General features: G+C 47.8%; 2 protein-coding genes across 2 annotated transcripts in view; both read right to left on the reverse strand.

The window, feature by feature from the left end:
• Positions 1–10,134, reverse strand: part of USP4 (ubiquitin specific peptidase 4) — a 31,933-nt gene extending 21,799 nt beyond the window's left edge. The window contains exons 1-6 of the mRNA XM_040075880.2: positions 10,014–10,134; positions 9,733–9,890; positions 9,353–9,483; positions 5,796–5,922; positions 4,124–4,269; positions 3,868–3,929 (exon numbers count right to left, since the gene is read on the reverse strand). Of these exons, the coding sequence (XP_039931814.1) occupies positions 3,868–3,929; positions 4,124–4,269; positions 5,796–5,922; positions 9,353–9,483; positions 9,733–9,890; positions 10,014–10,120 (731 nt within the window). The 5' untranslated portion in view covers positions 10,121–10,134. The remainder of the gene's footprint in view (positions 1–3,867; positions 3,930–4,123; positions 4,270–5,795; positions 5,923–9,352; positions 9,484–9,732; positions 9,891–10,013) is intronic.
• A 4,414-nt stretch (positions 10,135–14,548) lies between these two features.
• Positions 14,549–15,699, reverse strand: GPX1 (glutathione peroxidase 1). Its single transcript, XM_040075881.2, has 2 exons — positions 15,457–15,699; positions 14,549–15,148 (listed from the first exon to the last, which is right to left on the reverse strand). Exons 1-2 carry the CDS (start codon positions 15,697–15,699, stop codon positions 14,798–14,800), a joined length of 594 nt encoding a protein of 197 aa, XP_039931815.1. The 3' UTR covers positions 14,549–14,797.
• Positions 15,700–17,767: the final 2,068 nt, after the last annotated feature.

Consider the following 17,767-nt stretch of genomic DNA (forward strand, 5'->3'; position numbering starts at 1 on the left):
TAGAAAATCCTAGACTTGAGAACTGAGCATCTCTGCTTGACACATTTCATCTCCCAGAGAAATAACAGCGAAACTCAGAAAATCATACGAAGAAAATCTATTGGTGAAAAAGGGAAAGGAGGACAACCTCCTAAGGGTTTCGAGATTTCCAACAGAAGCATAGACAGTGTTTCATCAAGAGTCATATGGCAATTAAAGAGTTCCAAGTACTTCAACAGCACTCTACACAAACAAACAAAAAAAAAGCTACGAATTACAAAGGAAGATAAAAAACAGAGCAGAAAGCAAAGGTAAGACACAAGTCACGGAGTGGGGAAAAGTCTATGCACAAAGCCATCCAGGATCTTGAATGAATTTCAACTAGAAAATTGGGAAGGTTCATGTAAGTAGCAAAACAAGAAGGGAAGTTATCAGCTTTCCATGTGAGATTAAAAAAATAGAAATCAAATATATTTGGGAAGATAAAGAATTCTACCTATTCCTCCATTTTAGAAGTTACTCATCTATGTGTAACTACTGGAGAAAGGACTTCCCAAGGACAATTTCTTCCCCTCATTTCACAAGATGCTCGCAAAGGCAGCCATTGATTCCAGGTGAAGGGCACAGAGAGCAGTTAAGAAAAACATTTTTCTCTGAAAGCTTCCCACTTTAAGCCTGGAAAGTGATTGTTAATGACCTCACAGTACTGCAGGCTCTGCCTCATTTGCACACAGAGGTGACAACAGAAGACCTGGACGACAAATATTTATCCCCAATGCCACAAAAAGGGTTTCTGCGGAATGCCAGACTTTGACTGGTCAAAGGCATCTGCCCCCTCTACTGACATCTCTCTCAGAAATTGAGGCCCCAAGGTCTTGCTCTGAAGTAAGAGAATAAAGTTATTTTATCTTTGAAATTTGTGACCTGGAACTTTCCAAAATGTTCTGGCCTACTCAGTGGGTTACCACTGAAACACAACTTCCTCTTCACAATACTGAAGCACATTGTCCCCATCTGCAGGTAGAGAGGGCTGCTTTATGTCTTGCTACAAAACCTGTCAAAAACCCTCACAAATGACAAGTGAGGAGAAATCTGGAGACTTACAGGACAAAGAGGATAAAATTGAATTGCTCTGAATCCATATGGTTGTTAAGGTTAAAAAAAAAAAACTACAGTCAACAACTTGAAAAATATTGTGAAATGCTTTCAAGTGGTTGAAAGACACAGATAGAAAAAGTGTTTCAATGCAGCTGAGGCCACCTTCAGAGCACAATGAAGAGTCAGGCCTTCTCCTTTTCAAAAATAAAAAAAGAGTAATTTTGTGACAAAGTTTTAGTCAGAGCCAGATTAGCTGGTATTTCATTAAATTAACAAAGCAGAGGCCTTAACGGATGCAAAAGCCTCCGTAATTTATGTTACATCCTCAGGGCTCCTCTGCATCCCTGGCATCCGCTGCAAATTCTAGCACTTCAAAGTCATGGAATAAAGATCTGCACACAAAATATTTAGCCCAGTTGCTGAAGGGGTCCTCTGAAATCACAGTGTCAGCACACAGTGCCACAAGCAAACAGAGGAGCTGGAAGAGGAAACAGCAGGAAAATTCTAGCTCCAACCAGAGAACCAAAAGGTATTTCACTGCTGCATACTGCAAAAGGAAACAGATAGCTACCAGGCAGACATTAAATACAATACCTGGTGGAAAAAGTGTTATTTTTAAAGAACTAAAACAACTTCTTGTTTGCTTTGGCTAAGAAAATTATATCCAGGATTAAAAAAGTGTGCTACAGCTAAAATGGAATTCTGCTAGTGCAGGACTTCATTTTGGGAGTCTTGTAAGTAACAATTTAAGAGTACTAATTTCCACAAGAGTCATTGATATAATCTCCCTTCAGAAACAATGTATGCCTCTAATTTTCAAATTCCTAGAGTAAGCATAATCCATTCTCTCTTCTGAAAATTTGTCTAGAAGTAAAGCCAGTTTCAAACTACAGTAAGAAGAAAGTATTTTGTCCTTCAGAGAGCAGCAAACTAACAAACAGCAGCAGCCAACATAGCAGCCAGTTGCTGGTAATATAAACTGAATAGACCACCAAAGGACTGCTGTAGAGTTATAGAGCATTTTTCCTGTAAAATGCCAGCCAGATTGATGGCTGGGGAGACATAAGGACAGCTGCCAAACCTGTGGAAAAGCTATTTCCTCTGGTAGGGAGCCAGTGCCTCTGACAAGTACCAAACAGTGGGGAAAAATCCTGGTGACACAGAACCACCCACCCCAGGGTCACTTTGCACACACGCTCTGCCAGCAGGAAGGATATGAACTCCCAGCTTTCCAGAATCACATTGGGCACTTGGGCAGGCACTTTTGGCACGTGGGCAATGATGCAGGTGCTCACCATTTCTCTCTCAACAGCAGAGGTCTACATCCTGTTTGGTTTATGTCATCAAAACTCTAAATTTGTGAAAAACTCCCTCATAAGCTTTCAGTAATAAAGTGATGTAGCCCAGAAAAAACCCTCCAAATATTAAGTTTCCCAGGTATTTTCTGAAGCTGAGAAATAGAGCACTGAAACAAAAGTTTGCTGAGATAGGATGAAGCACAACACAAAGTACAAAATAATAAATAATCCTTGTATCACTTAATACAATTCTTTCAGCCACCATTATCAGCATCAAGTCAATTTCATAAGTTTCATGCTATAAAAGATAAATATTTTTATGCCATTAGAAAATAGTAATCTACATACCAATAATCACTTTAATTTATATATGACTAGAGTTTATAGCAAAGCCTTTACATATCAGACTAGCTGTTGACAAAGGACTACTCTGAGGCCTGAGAATGCTACACAGCTCCTTTTTGGCTTTTGTTTCCTGTGGAAATAAAAGGTTATAACCTGGTCTTGCACAGCTGCCTCTCCCATACTGACTGTCAACCAGGTACATGATATGAATGTTCAGCTGCGTTTCACATGACGCTCCTACAGAAAGTTCACTGTAATCCCATGGGCATTCTCCTAATTCATTTACTCAGTATGATCTCTCAAAGCACTAGTTTCAAAATAGGTTTCACTGACCTATCTCATCAACTTCTCAAGTTTAACACTAGTGTATCTTGATTTCAGATGACATCACTGGACATCAAGTTCTGTAAGATAACTATATTGTACAGAAAAGCATTTTCTTTATCAATATCAAGTCTGATGGCCCTTAGAATGGAACCAAGTAGGCATCAGACAAAGTCATCAAATTCTATTTTCTGTAGCAAGACTTGACACGAGCAGCTCCTTATCACTGCAAGCCACTTCCATTCCACACCATTCACTCATCATTTCACCAAGCCCTGCAATTACACATCTCTTCACTAAATCAGACAGAACTGAGAGAATCTGTGTCACATTTACAGATTTCTGCAATTGTCTCTTGTGGCAGAAGGGGTGGTGGCCAGCTATTTCCATATCCTTTTTAAGGGGGAACTACCAGAACTCTGAGCATTCACTACTTGCAGGTTTGGAAATACACTCCAAGATCCTTTCTGTTCTACAACAGCAAAGGACAGATTATTTGTTTCACTGTGCAGAAGTAGCTTTTTAAGCAGACTAGTTCAATGTAAACAGCACTTTTGTCTCCTAAGCACTAAAGAAACCCTAAACTACTTAATCCTCATACAACCTGTTTGAAACAGGCTTTAAAACACATTTTTCTAAGAAGCCAGCAGCAGAACCACTGAAGAATATTTATATTTGAGATTTTTCTCTCCTTCAAAATAATCAAAACAAAGCAATCTCAACAGCAAGTGATAATTAGGCTTTCACAGAGAACATGTGGTCACTAAAGCCTAGCAAACAAGCTGCACAAAGTAACAGAAACCTTTAGAATATGCTTGCTTACTTTGCCAGGGAATGCTGTCCAGGCCACGTGCCATCTTCATTTTTCACTTCTATTAAAACAACCTGAAAGAGAGCGCAGGTAATAAAGGTAACTGCAAGTCTGTTACACATATTGCAAAAGCATTAGCAAATCCCATTGTCAATGTTTGCTCAAAGTACATAAAAGCAAGTGAAAAAAAAAAGATACACATCAGCAAAAGCACTACATGGGAAAAAAAAAAAAAAAACAGAGGGAGAGAAAAAGTCATGTTCCTTACCTGACCCTGATAGAGCCCTGCATCTTGCACTGTGCTATCCAGCTTGCTGAGCTGCTCGTAAGTGTTACTCATATACCTGTTCCATAGCCTGGTTTCCTTCTCAGCTGGGATACTGAATAGTTTTCTCATTTCTTTCTCAATGGTAGCTGTTCAGAAGAAAGAAAAACACCAGAATTCCTAAAACGAGTGCTTTTGAAAAAAACACTAAGACATTCATTCAGCAAGGAGGTACATCACTTATCCTTCAAGATCCTTCAAACAGAACACATATTATGGAAGTTATAATTGCTCATATAGTTTGTCTAATATTAAGTCTGAAAGAATGCAAAACTTCTGTTTTCAGTCATGTATTTGCCTGTCAAGCTCTCAAACCAATAACATGCAGAACACTTTGAGAACTTTCTGCCCCAAAGGCCAACTTCTCTTCATCTAAAAACACAGGTTCAAGTTTTCAGTTACTACTGTCAAGTTGCCCATAAAGATGCTGTGCTGGTTTTACCCAGCCTGGTTTTTGGCAGCAGGGGGACCACAGTGGTGGCTCCTGTGAGGAGCTGCTGGAGGCTTCCACCATGCCCAGCAGAGCCAGTCCCTGATGGACATGCTGCTGGCCAAGGCTGGGCCAATTAGAGAGGGTGGTAACACCTCTGTGATAACGTATTTAAGAAGAAAATCAAAACAAACTGCACAGTTTTTTCCCAGAGAAGATGAGGAGGTGAGAACATGTGAGGGAAACAACGTGGAGACACCAAGGTCAGTGGCACAGGAGCGGGAGGAGGTGCTGCAGGTGCCACGGCTGAGATTCCTCTGCAGGCCATGGTGAGACCACGGTGAAGCAGCTGTGCCCCTGCAGACTGTGGGGATCGACCCACAGCCCGTGGGGGAGCTGCCCATGCTGGAGCAGGTGGATGCCTGGAGGAGGCTGTGATCCAGTGGGAGACCTGCTGCAGAGAGAGGGCCCGTGCTTCCAGGCTGGAGCAGCCTGTCCTTGAAGGGCTGCACCCCGTGGAAAGAGAAACCCACGTCACAGCAGTTTTGGCAGGACTGCTGCACGGGAGATTGGAACCACGCTGGAGAAGTTCACAGAGAACTGTCACCCCACGTGACACTTCCCATGGGGGAGGGACCCCACGGTCTCACACGGGAAGGACTCCTCTCCTGGAGCAGTGGAAGAAAACCTCAGTGATGAACTGACCCAAAAACCTCCATACTCTGTCTGCTTGCACTGTCATGGGTAGGAAGGAGGGGTTGAGGGAAGAAAATGTGTTTTAAAGGGCTAATTTTGACTTCTCATTAACCTCCTCTGACACTGTTAGTAAAAAAATCACTTCATACCTCTAAGTTGAGACTGTTTGGCCCTTGCAGTGTTTTCTCCTGGTCCTTATCTCAAGTTACACACCCTTTGTTAATTTTTTTCTCTCCTCTGCCCAGCTATGGCAGAGGAGGTTGAGTTTTTGTGGGTGCCTGGCATTTGCCCATTGTCAAACCATGACAGATGCTTTCTTCAGTTTAGTGATGCAGATACAGGAGAGCTGACATTCAGCATTTTTACATGTGAAAAATACAGCAGTGAAAGAGAAAGTCAGATTTGCCCCAGTCTGGAGGTTCTGGAGGGCACAGATTATCTCTTGAGACAGCCTCAGAGCACAGCTTCACCCACCAGAGAACTACTTACCAACAGTATCTGCCTTGCTGAAATGGCAGCTGATGACATTGTCGGGATCGCTGCTCTCACACAGCTTCAGCTCCAAGAGATAAACCTCAACCTTATAGTGCTTCACAAAGAGCCCGTACTCCACCACCTGCACACAAGGAACAAAGCAAAACAAAGCTGCAATACTGAGCAGTCCTTTAAAGTACACAGTTCGAAATACCGTGAGCCTTTTGGAGAACTGAGAGCCAAACCATAAACGGAACACTGACTTGTTCCTAGATTCAGCCACCAGCTTGTTTGAGGGGTTTTGTTTGGTTTTTCAAACAGGAAATCCCAGTGCTTTCCTTCCACAGTGCAAAGTTCCAGAGGTCCATCATCACAGTTGAACTGTCGGTGACAGCTAACTCCTCATGATAAATATTTTGATAACACGAAGCATTCTAGAAGGAAACTACCTTTTGCCTAAAGTCTTTGGCTAAGTTTTATAAAAAAAAGGAAACAGGCTACAACATTGGAGCAAAATCTCTTCAATCAGAAGAGAGCAAACCAAAGCATTAATTATTTTTCTGCATGGTACACACAATCTGCCTCATTATTCTCTCCTAGCAAGAACAGAAAAGTACCTCTGAAGCTGTTTTGATGACACTGCTTTATTTCAGAGTACTTTTCAAATCAATTTTGCATTTGAGAGAATATTCCAATAGGTACATTTACTCATGCCACTAGCTTCCAGCATATTTTTAAAGAAGCTTGCCCAGAATTGGACACCATTCTTCACCTACAGATCATAAAACATATTATGCCAGAAAGAAAAGTACATGTCACAGGCCAGTTACGAGACAACTGCAATGTAACACGAGGAGTAAGAAAAAACAGAAAACCCCACACCTCATTTCTCTCCAGAGTGCTTGGCAGCAAAGCCTCTGAGACCGTATTTCATTGAAAAAGCTGGTATAATTTCTAAGAGTAATAGTGAGAGGCATTTAGACAATGCCCTTAATTTGCTATAACTTTCAGTCAGACCTGAACTGGTCAAGCAGCTGGACCAGATGATTAAGTCCCTTCCAACTGAAATACTCCATTCTATTCATGTGACACCGGACTTGGTATGATCTACACCTAACATTTTACAGAAAAAACCACCCAGCTTTGGTAAGAAACAAAGAATTAAAACCTAGACTTATAGTGACAATTCCACTAAATGCTTCCATCTTCTGAGGATCGCTGCTTTTAGAAGGTTGTATTAGATATGCAAGGTGCTTTAAAGGTAAATAATTAACAAACACATCCGGAAAGATCTTCAGTACTTTGCTGTTACAACAGAAAGTAAAGCTCCCTGTTTTAAACAGCTTCTTGACAGGCAGAGCAGATTTCTTCTGAAGAAAGAAAAGAAGCCAAGTCAAAAGTTTTCCATTTATTTTTCAGCATAAATATCAGTAAACATGACTTCTTGTTCTCCAATATTCTGTCGTTAGAAACCAATAAGAGCCATATTCAGATATGAAAAGAACTCTTTCCTGAGTTCCTGAGGTAAAGAAGTTCCTGATCAGATCATTGTGTCCATTAGGATGGAGGAATGGAGTCTCTAATCACCTGCAGATGTCTTTTAAATGGCATCTGAGGAGCTTCCTTGTTCTCCACCAATATGCAATTCAGGTCATGCCACTGGACACCAATCTCAGCACAACTCAGCTGCTGAGGAAGGACATTAATACACCTTCCAGTGGGACTCTAGAGATGACTGCCCAAAAGTATGGTTTGAGACTACCAAAAGAAACCTGAACCACAAATCTAGCCTAAACCTCCTGGTTCTGATAATCAAACACAGAGACAGAAGAAATATATTTTAAATCCATAAAGATGCCTGAAAATTGCTTCCCAGATACTACTTTTATGGATATTTAAACGTATGAATTACAGTTGATCCATCTTTAGGAAAAGTCTTAAAGCATTCAATGACCACAAGTTTAACTGCTTGACTTTTAGTGCCATCTGGGGAATACTGTAACCAGATCCTGCCCACATTCTACTCAGGTGCAGCAGCGCAGCTTCTGTGTCTCACTGGCCCACTTTAAGAGGGTCTTACATCCCAAAAACCTACTATTCTGCTATATTTTAGCAGCTTCCTAAATATAAACCCCCCCTTCAGTTACCTGGTTAACAACAGAGACTGACTGTTTCACAGCAATTCAAAACTTTAAAAATTTACTCCTAACTAGACCCAGAATAACCTGGCATGTTAGGCCTGTAAACCAGTACAAGCTCTGAGTTCTGCCCCCTTGGTCATTGCACCACTGAAAGCAGCATCAGATACCACAACAGAAGAAGGCTCATGCAATTAAGCACAACTGTTTCCCCAATAGCCCCCAAATCTCTCGTCAACGATCAAATTTTTCAGAAAAGGGAGCGTGCAATAACACACCGCGTTTTGTGAAAGCTCCCTCACTTGGAGTGGCACTGATCAGTAACAGTAGCAGTTCTCCCTCTCAGCAGACTTGCAATTCCTCTATATATGTTTCTCTAAAACCACATCTCCTTGACATGCTGTAGTTTTCTCCTCTCCTGTTTCTTCCTTCCAGGTGACTTCAGTCTACTCAGCTGAGTGAACCTGAAGTCACCTGGTGATCCTGGGCTCACTCACCACTCCTGAAGACATCAGAATTTCTTACCACATGCAGTTTCTAGCCCACACTGAATGACAACATTCCAGTACCACTGATCAGCACTTCCTGATCTACTTCACTTCTGGTGCCACACTTTTCTAGGCCTTGCACACCTTGGAGTAACCCATAATTACAATGCAATGCTGCTTAAACATAAGTGATGTTAATTCCGTATATGATACCAACACTTGGTGTAGTGATTAGTCTCCTAATGAACCTCACAGACTGGCATTGCTCAATTTAGTCAGTACAATAGCCTAAGACTAAAATAAAAACAAAAACCTTTTACCTATACACATTTCAAAGATTAAAAAAAAAAACAACCCCACAAAAAAAACCCACAAACAAAAACACTTGTCAATTTCACCTTCCAGAACAGGTTATACACTCAGAATGCATACATGACTGCATTGGTCAACCAAAAATATGACTTACAGGACAAAACTGTATATTAATCTCTTTATAAAGATTTTAGAATCACACAATTTTGGAAAAGAAAAGAACAAGAATCACCTCAGACTCCAGAGGAAGCCCCTAATCCATCTGTACTAGAAGACTTAGTCTGTTCTGAAAGATATACAAGTTTGACCAACAACTTACACTTGTCCACAAAGTACAAATTATTCCATGCAATATAAAAGCACTATAATAGTCCAAAGAATCATAAGCTGAACAAGGTTCAGGGTTCTTGCCCCAAATAAACCATCAACTCAGAACGCCTGAACATTCAGGCATTTTGGCTGAAATACAAGCAAGTTGTTCTTTCAGACAAGGCAAAAAGACATCACATCATTATCTCCAAAGAGCTCCTGAGAATCTTGTCTTAGCTGACATCTGGCAAAATAAGCTGTTTAAGTTTGAAGGAGATCAAAAGATGAAACCAGGAGGAGGAGAAGTTGATTCAGCCGTACTTACTTTCCTCACAATAGGCTGCTGCCCGTCTATGCAGCCGTACCACGCTACTAGCTTGTTCCAGGCTTCAGTGGGCACCAGCACGTAATCCAGCTCATCAATGAGGTGTTCTTTTAAACTCTGAGTTTCTGGATCTAAAAATGGGACAGACGGCAGAGCAGGATATCAAACAGCACCTTTTCTTCTCCAGACCCACCACACACGTACTGCCAGGACACCAAGAAACACCAGCACTCCCAGGGAAGCAGAGCCCGGCCAGTCTCCTCAGGCACAGGGCGGTGCGGCCGCGCGCCCTCTCCAGCACTCGGCTTCGAAAGCGAAAGCAGCGCGGGGAAGTTCCCCGGCCGAGCCCGAGCCGCGGCCCCGCTGCCCGCAGCACTCACCGCCGAACAGGCCCGAGTTGTCGATGGGCCCCGGGAACAGGCCCGCGTTGTCGACGGGGCCCGGGAAGAGGTTGGGATCGCCGGCGCCGAACATGTCCCAGCTGTCCAAGCCCACATATTTCTTCCACTGTTTGAACCACCGGCTCTCCACCAGGTACCTGCAACACACGGCACCGCCCGGCGCGGCCCCTCAGCGGCGGCGCGGCCCGGCCCGGCCCGAAGGCCCCCGCCGCCCGCAGGGGAGGGGGACGGGGAGGGAGGGGAGGCGGGGGTGCGCTCACCAGGACTCGCCGGGCCGGAGGGCCGTGGCCAGGAGCGGCCCCAGCTCTGCCCGCTGCTCCGCCGGGTCCGGCCGGGCCCGTTCCCCGCCGGCCGCGGCCGCCGCCATGTCCGTGCGCGAGACCCGGCGCGGGCGGAGGTCGGAGCGCGCACGAGCGCGCGGGCGGGCACGCGCTGGGCGAGTGGGAGGGACCAGCCCCGCCCGCGCGCGCTCCGCGCGAGGTGGGCGGGGCCGGGCGCGCTGTGGCGGCGGCCGCCATCTTGCGGCGGAGCTGTGAGGGCGCTTGGGGGGGCGGTGTGCAGCTGCTCCGCTGAGTGTCCTTACGGGGGCTGCAGGGAGAGCCCGGGGTGCGGGAGCACTCACCCCCGCGGGCATGGACCTCTTCCCCGAGGGGGTCTCTTGGTCGAGAGAGCTCCCGACCCTGCCTCTTTAAGTCCTCCGATAAAAACAGTTCTGCGAACTCTGCTCCCTTCTGCCTCTGCTAGAGCACCAGCCCAGCCTTCCCCAAACCTGCTCAGGGTGGTTGCTGCCAACCCACTGCTCTGGGCTCTGGACACCGTGTACTTCACTTTCTTACCACGAATCTCCTCCCTGAATTACGGCACAGTGAAGATCGAACCCAAGCTGAAAGCTTCATAGATTTTATTTTCTCTAAGGGCAGACTCTGAAAAAAAAGGGGGTCAACCATTTGGTTGGACTGTGGTTTCAGTTTTAGGGGCTCCATTTTCTCGCGTGGAGCACACTGGTGAAGGCGTTGGACTTCAAATTGTTAGGGGAATAAACGAGACACCTGGTGTGTGAGTGCTCAGGACTTTGGGTATTGTCTCAGGAGAGAACTGCTCGAGGAGATGCAGGCATTGATCCTTCGAGTAGAGTGTCCTGTGCTGTCTGGGGAGCCTGTCCTTGAGAAGGGAGAGGGGGTGTCTTAGGAAGAATTCAAAAAATCTGCCCTAAACGGATGCACCAAAGAAATCCCTTTCCCTTATGTGAAAAAAGGCAAGGGTGATGTGGGGCTGCTGTGACTGCCTGTGCCAGGAGCATTCTGACAGCACCATGGGCAGGTGGGCTCTGCCAGCCTGGCACTGCTGCAGCAACCAGGGTAACGTGATAAAAAAGCCTTTTATGTTCCTGACAGCAGGGCAAGTCCATTCAGTTAACACTGAAAGGAGCATTTTCTCCTTCCAGTAAGAGTTGAGTGTTGTTACTTCAGTTTTTCTCCGAGGGCGGGGCCCCTTCGGGGTCTAACACACCCTATTATGGCAAGGCTGGGTGTGTTTTTAAAATGAGTCAGCTATTCTGAGATAGTGCTTGTGTGGCTGACCTCACTCTGCTAATGAATTACTGACTCCTCATAGAAAGTGTGGTAAACAATTAAATGGTTTAATTCAGGCCTTTCTGATTCAGTGCAAGAAAATTACATTGTGACAGTTTCACTGTAGACAGACGTGTCTGTGTTCTCCTGTGTCCTCAAGCACTTTCCTTTCGGCCATTGACTTCTGCCCTGATCTCCAGCTCATCCCAATGGGTGTGAAAGGGGCACTGACAGCAGCAAAGCCCCCTCAAGTACCACAGGACTGGAGGCAGGTGTTCCCAGCCTGCCTTATGATGGCAATGATCAAACACAGTGACTGAAAGCTGCCGAGGAGAAAGGGAATTTAAATAGCAGAAAGAACCTTGTACAGGCTGAGTAAGAAAAGTCTCAGACTCAGGCTGATGACACTTCTGTTGAGTAGACACTTCTGACCACCATATCTCATCAGCCAGGATTTCAGCAGATAGCCCAGGGTTTGGTGGGCAGAACACTAGGGAATCTAGGAGAGGGAGAAAGGACTAGGAAGGATAATTTTTCTTGTAACCGGTAAACACTCCTGACAGCTTCAAATATTTGAACTTGTTTAAGGATTTAAGAAGTTGGTGGCAACCATCAGCAGCTAAAGGGGGGAAGAAATAAATCACTGGGAGGGGGGACAAGTAGGGGACAAACACTTTCTAGGAAGAAGAGAATATATGAAACTTTGATATGCAGAAGAATGGGAAAGCGGGAACACTAACAGAGGGATTAAGTGTTTGCAATTAAAACGTAGTTTAGGAGTGTATATATGACAGACAGGAGATGTTGAAAGGACAACATCCTCAAGCCACAGAAGCAACCAATTGTGCTAAAGTAGTATTTATTTTAAGGTTTCCCTCTGAGTCAGACTGTTTCTCTCTGGAATTACAGAAATAGAACTGGGCTGATTTATAATCCCTGAGGAATTGCCTGGGATTCTTCATGCCTCCCCTCAGCACAGAGCTGCTGCCTGTGGTGAGAAATGTTCACCTCCTCTCATCGTGTCACCAGCCAAGGTTTGGCTGTGAGATCCTGTGTGGGGACCATGCTCCACTGTTCCTGTCACTGCCAGAGAGCCCCAGCTGGTGCTCTCTGTGCTGCAGCCCCCTGGACCCCAGAGCCAGCTGCTCCGGGGAGTGCGGAAACAAGACCGGGAATAACAAGGCTGGGCAGCTTTCAGAGCTCCTGCTGGTGCGCTTACACTGGGATTGTTCGTTTTCCTGCTGGCATGGCTCATTTTTGTCCTGGAATCACGTCACTGTTCTGCTTTTGGCACGGCTGGAGCTGTTCTGGAGCTGTTGCTTTGTTTTTCTGCTAGCACAGCCCCAGAAGGTAAATAAGTCCCTTGACCATAGGCGCAGAATAAGCACAGTGCAAGGTGCCTTTCTGACCAGCAGGCTCTACGAGAGACCCTTTTTAGCAGGCTGGAACTGCAGCAGGTGTTGGGGTCTGCTCCTTGTAGCTGTGGGCCTTGACCAGAGCCAGAGGCTGGTTAGGAACAGAGCAGGCCCCACTCAAACGGCTCAAGTTTGGTGAGTTAGGAATGAGGAAGTGCCACAGCTCACATTGAGAAAGATTTTTCAGTGCCCTGAGTTCCTGCTGCTCATGATCTGGTGTACTCTCCACCTATTTCGACATCCTGCAGTAATGACGGAAGTAGAACTAACTGAAAAAATAATCCCCTACACCATGCATCATCTGCTGCAAAGCTTAAATAGCTGCTGAAAACATCCTGTTTTTTTGTATGAAGCTGTTCTGGGATTTAAGAAATAGCCCGGTGAGGATTGTGCAATCTGAGTTCAAAGCTCGATGACTCAGGGGTAGCAGCAAGCAGGGTGGTGCCCATTGGAGACTTTTCCCAGTCTCTCCACAAACTTGAGGGATCCTTGAATATAGGTACAGTAACAAAGCAACTGTGAATTTGTGAAGTGAAAAGCTACAAACAAGAAAACCCCACCAAACCCTCAAATCCTGAGTGTTTTTATTATGAAAACAGTGCACTAACACTTGAAAGCATTATGCCTTCCTTTGCAGAGCCCAAGTTTCTAGTCTGGGTTAGGACTCCTCAGTCCCACACCAAATTTATACTCAGTGCTACAAGGCCTTGTGAGGAGTGGCTTGTAATGAAAATGTGCTCACAGAGCAATTTAAGGACTGAAAATTTTCCTGTAGAAGGAGTGGAGCTACTGGGCAGAAAGAGGGCAGGTGAAATTTGGCACAGGCTCATGACTTCCCATGGGAAACCAATCATAATCCCAGCCATTTAGCAGCAGCCTGTAAAACCAGGATTGCTGAGCAGGGCCGATATGTCAGAATTATTACTAAATCATACAATCATTAAGATTGGGAAAGACCTTTAAGATCATTGAGTACAATTGTAGTAACTTCTCATGAAGTTACTTCTCAGCTCCGTGGTTGTCAGGATCAAAAAACTGTTAGGGAAGAAGTGAAAAGAAAAAGGAAATATTTCCTGGCACATTTGCACTTGGGAGTGTCAATATACAATTCCTGTGCCCAGAGGGAAACAAGGACACTCTGAGGCAATGCACAGTTTCCGTAGGCCAAGTGGTTGAATGGGGTGGTATTGCACTGGGAACATGAACAAACTGGTTTGTCACGATTCCCTGCATCATGAGGCGCTGGGGATGTACAAAGGTGCTTCAGGTCTCATGGAGGACTGGGCAAGCGTGTAAGGATCTGTGTTGGGCCACCACTGATGCAAAATGGGGTAGAGCCAGTGAGAGGGCAGTGGCTCTGTGACAAGGGCAGGGACAGTGGGTGCTGCTCCTGGTCTAGGACCCCCCCAGGCTGCAGGATCGCTCATCTCCTTGCCCCAGCACTTATTAGCCTGTTGTGGCCTGTTGCTGGTAGCCACACTGGGAATTCATCAGCCACTGTAAAATCACCCCCTGGCCATGTGCCAGTGTGTTCCCCCTGCAGGGAAGCCTTGAGGGAGGTCCAGTGAGCAGTGGGGCAAGGTCTCTCTGCTCCTTGCTGCTCTCTTGCTCTGCCAGGCTTGTTACACACGGGGCAGGACACGCTACTGATTCACAGCTTGCAGAGCTCATGCCCTCAGTTTAGTTCAGCCTGACTGCACCGCCATGCTCAAGTGCTCCAAGTCTGCCCCTGTGGGCATGGGCTGATGAACAGGTAACAGACACCTACCATGTTTTACCCAACACGCCCAGATTTATCAAGCCACAGCCTTAGAGAAGGAACACATTTTTTTATTCAGAGAAACACAGTAAACTACTGAGACTAACAGCTGCTTGCCCTGGCATAGTTTCCCAAACATTCCCATGCAACTTTTGAAAACATCAAGCACACTTCAAGGATTTGGAAGATGCACTATCATAAGCAAAACCTGCACAAGACATTGGAATTTCTGCCAGAGCAGCAGCTCCCTGCAAGAAAAACAGGCAGGTGTGCAGCAAGGAGAAAGGGCAGAGAACTTTCTAGGCAACCTTCTGCAGAAGCAACTCAATGTCGTCCTGGATCTTGATGGTTTCAAAACTCCGGCTGTAGCGTTTGAAGGGCACGCCGTCCGGGCCAATGAGGAACTTCTCGAAGTTCCAGGCGATGTCATTGCGGCAGACCGGAGACCAGATGATGTACTGCGGGTTGGTCATCAGCGAGGAAGGGTCATCGTGCGGGAAGGGAAGTGCCTCCTTCAGGAAGGTGAAAATGGGGTGTGCGTTCTTCCCGTTCACCTCGCACTTCTCGAACATTATGAAATTGGGCTTGTACCCGTTGCCAGGACGAACGTGCTCGAGCATGGGAAGGATCTCATCGTTGGTACAGTTTTCCTAAGGAAACAAAGGTCAACCCACCACGAGCACGGCCCGTGAGAGCCCAGCCTGGGGGGCGGCTCCCCGGACCCGCTCCTCCGCTCCCCGGACCCGCTCCTCCGTTCCCCGGGCCCGCTCCTCCGTTCCCCGGGCCCGCTCCTCCGCTCCCCGGGCCCGCTCCCCCGCTCCCCGGGCCCGCTCCCCGGACTCGCTCCACGGACCTGCTCCTCCGCTCCCCGGGTCCGCTCCCCGGACCCGCACCCCCGCTCCCCGTACCCACTCCCCGGACCCGCTCCTCCGCTCCTGGGGTCCGCTCCTCTCCCTACCTGGTGACCGAACTGGTTGCAGGGGAAGCCGAGGACTTGGAGCCCGCGGGGGCCGTAGCGCTTCTGCAGCTCGTTGAGCTGCAGGAAGTCGCGCGTGGTCGTGCCTCAGAGCGACGCCACATTGGCCACCAGCAGCACCTTGCCCCGCAGCGAGCCCAGCGACAGGGGCTCCGCCGCGCCCAGGGGCCGCGCCGCCAGCCCCGCCAGCCCCGCCGCACGCCCGGCCGCCGCCGTCGCCGCCATGTCGAGCACTGCCGCCGGAGCAGCCCCGCTCCCGCCGCCGCCGCGCTCCGCCCGCCCCGTCCCGCCGGGAGCCGCCTCCGACCCCGCCCCGAGCCGCCGCTCCCGAGCGCTGCCCCGCCCGGGCATCGCCCCCCGCCCGGGCTTGGCGGGGCGGTGTCCCGAGCCGGCTCTCCAGGGTTCGGGCTTTGATCAGTGAAATGCGCAGAGCGGGGTGGTTTTCAAACGCACGGCTAACATGAAAGTATCACCGATCCTCGGAAACGCTGTGGAAAAGCAGTAAAACGCAGAGTAGTCCCAGGAGTTCCAGCCTTCGTAGTGACACGGCCACCCTCGTCCAGGGGTGGCACAGTGTGGCACCAAGGCTGCAGCATTCTCCGAGGACACCACTGCCACCGAGTATGGCTCTGAGGAGAGAAACACCTTGAGTCTGTGCATCAGGAAGAGGAACGGGAGGGGCACAAGAGAGAGGCACAACAAATTCCCTTAAGACTTCTATCATTTTTCCACCTCTTTGAGGCTGGTGAAGTCTACACACAGGGTTACAGTTTGGTATATCCTCACTAGATAAAGAGAAGCAGGCTCCTTCTTCAACTTCAGGGGTTGCTTTTTCCCATCCTTGACTTTTCCATTTCTTGCCCAACTGCTTCAGTCTGTTTGCAGGAGTGTTACATCATGCAGTACTGACTGCTCTGTTCCCCACAGATTCAAGGCAGCCCTAAGTGAATTGGGTGGGCTGTTCCTTGTGCTCACACCAAGCAAGTGGCCCAGCCATCCTTCCACAGGTCTTTACGAACCTCTGCCCTCCTCCAGAGCACCCTGTGAAAGAGGAAGATCAGGGTCAGGCCTTGTGTCCATGTCCGTGGGTTGGACCAACAAGGACTATGGAGCAGCACAGCCTGGCACGAACAAAGAGCTGGGGCCTCCGTTCCAGAGCTCCCAGGGGGAAACAGGGAGCCCCTGCTGAGGCTCCTGCCAGCATCTGCGCCAAGTGAGCTCCGTTCACAACGGCCCAAGGTCAGACAGCTGCTTATCAGCCCTGGCCCCCAGCCAAGGCAGCCTGGGCCCCAGTGCGGGGGGATGCGCTCAGCCCCCCCTTGCTGTCTGCTCTCTTTCATGCCTGGGAGCAGGGACTTGTCACGAAATGCCAGCTGTCACTAACAGGCACCACATAATGCTGCCTCTCTGGTCTGGGTGCCCAGGTGACTGCAGGATCTGGGGGGCTGCTTTGAGCCACTCTTGGCACCTGCCCCAGTGACTGGGAATTGGAATAGTTCCACTTCCCAGCTGTGGCAAGTTCGGGAGACTTTCCTGATTATATTGCATCTCTGGGGACCTGCACTGTGTTGCAGCAGTGGATGGCAGGAGCCTGAGAGAGGCTGTGTCCTGAGAGAGATCAGTGCTGGAAACCAGCTGATGAGCAGAGGCACATGATCCATGTTTGCTCTTGAATAAACTGACAGTTACAGTCAACTCTTCCTCACCCACCCCTGGGCACAGCAAGACACAGTTCCTGAAGAAGAGGAATTTCCCTTCAGGATGACCTCTAGGGCAGGTCCACATCTCTGCTGCCACTTTTGACCTCAGTCTAGCACCTTCACTCCTTTGTTTGGTCCCAGGGAATTACTCTGAAGTAGGGGAGTTTACTTCTGGGGCTCTGCCCTTTCCAGAGAAGCACAGGTTAGGGCTTTCCCTTCCTTCATGTGTGAGTTTTAAGGCCACGGAATGAACTTCCTTGTTGGCTCAGAGCTATGGCCTGGTGCCCGGACACATTCTGTGCAGCCTACTCAACTGGGATCCAGAGGAGTGGCAGAAGCTCCAGGGGGAGCAGATGGGTTCAGGGGACCCTTTTGGGCTGTGTGACAAGTAACAGTTGCCCTACATCGTCAAAAATCTGCTGTTTAACAGCAACAGCAGTGAGTTATCACAAAGGCCACAAAACCCCACCTTCTGATCTCCTATTTACATCATGTCCCCACTCCTGGTACTGAACCCCTGCCCCTGCCCAAGGGGCTGGCACTTGGCTCCTCACTTTTCCCCTGCCTCTTCCACAGCTCCTTGCCTGTCTGGA

This window comes from Hirundo rustica, chromosome 12 (genome assembly GCF_015227805.2).
Source record: "Hirundo rustica isolate bHirRus1 chromosome 12, bHirRus1.pri.v3, whole genome shotgun sequence".
In the NCBI taxonomy this organism is placed as follows: domain Eukaryota; kingdom Metazoa; phylum Chordata; class Aves; order Passeriformes; family Hirundinidae; genus Hirundo; species Hirundo rustica.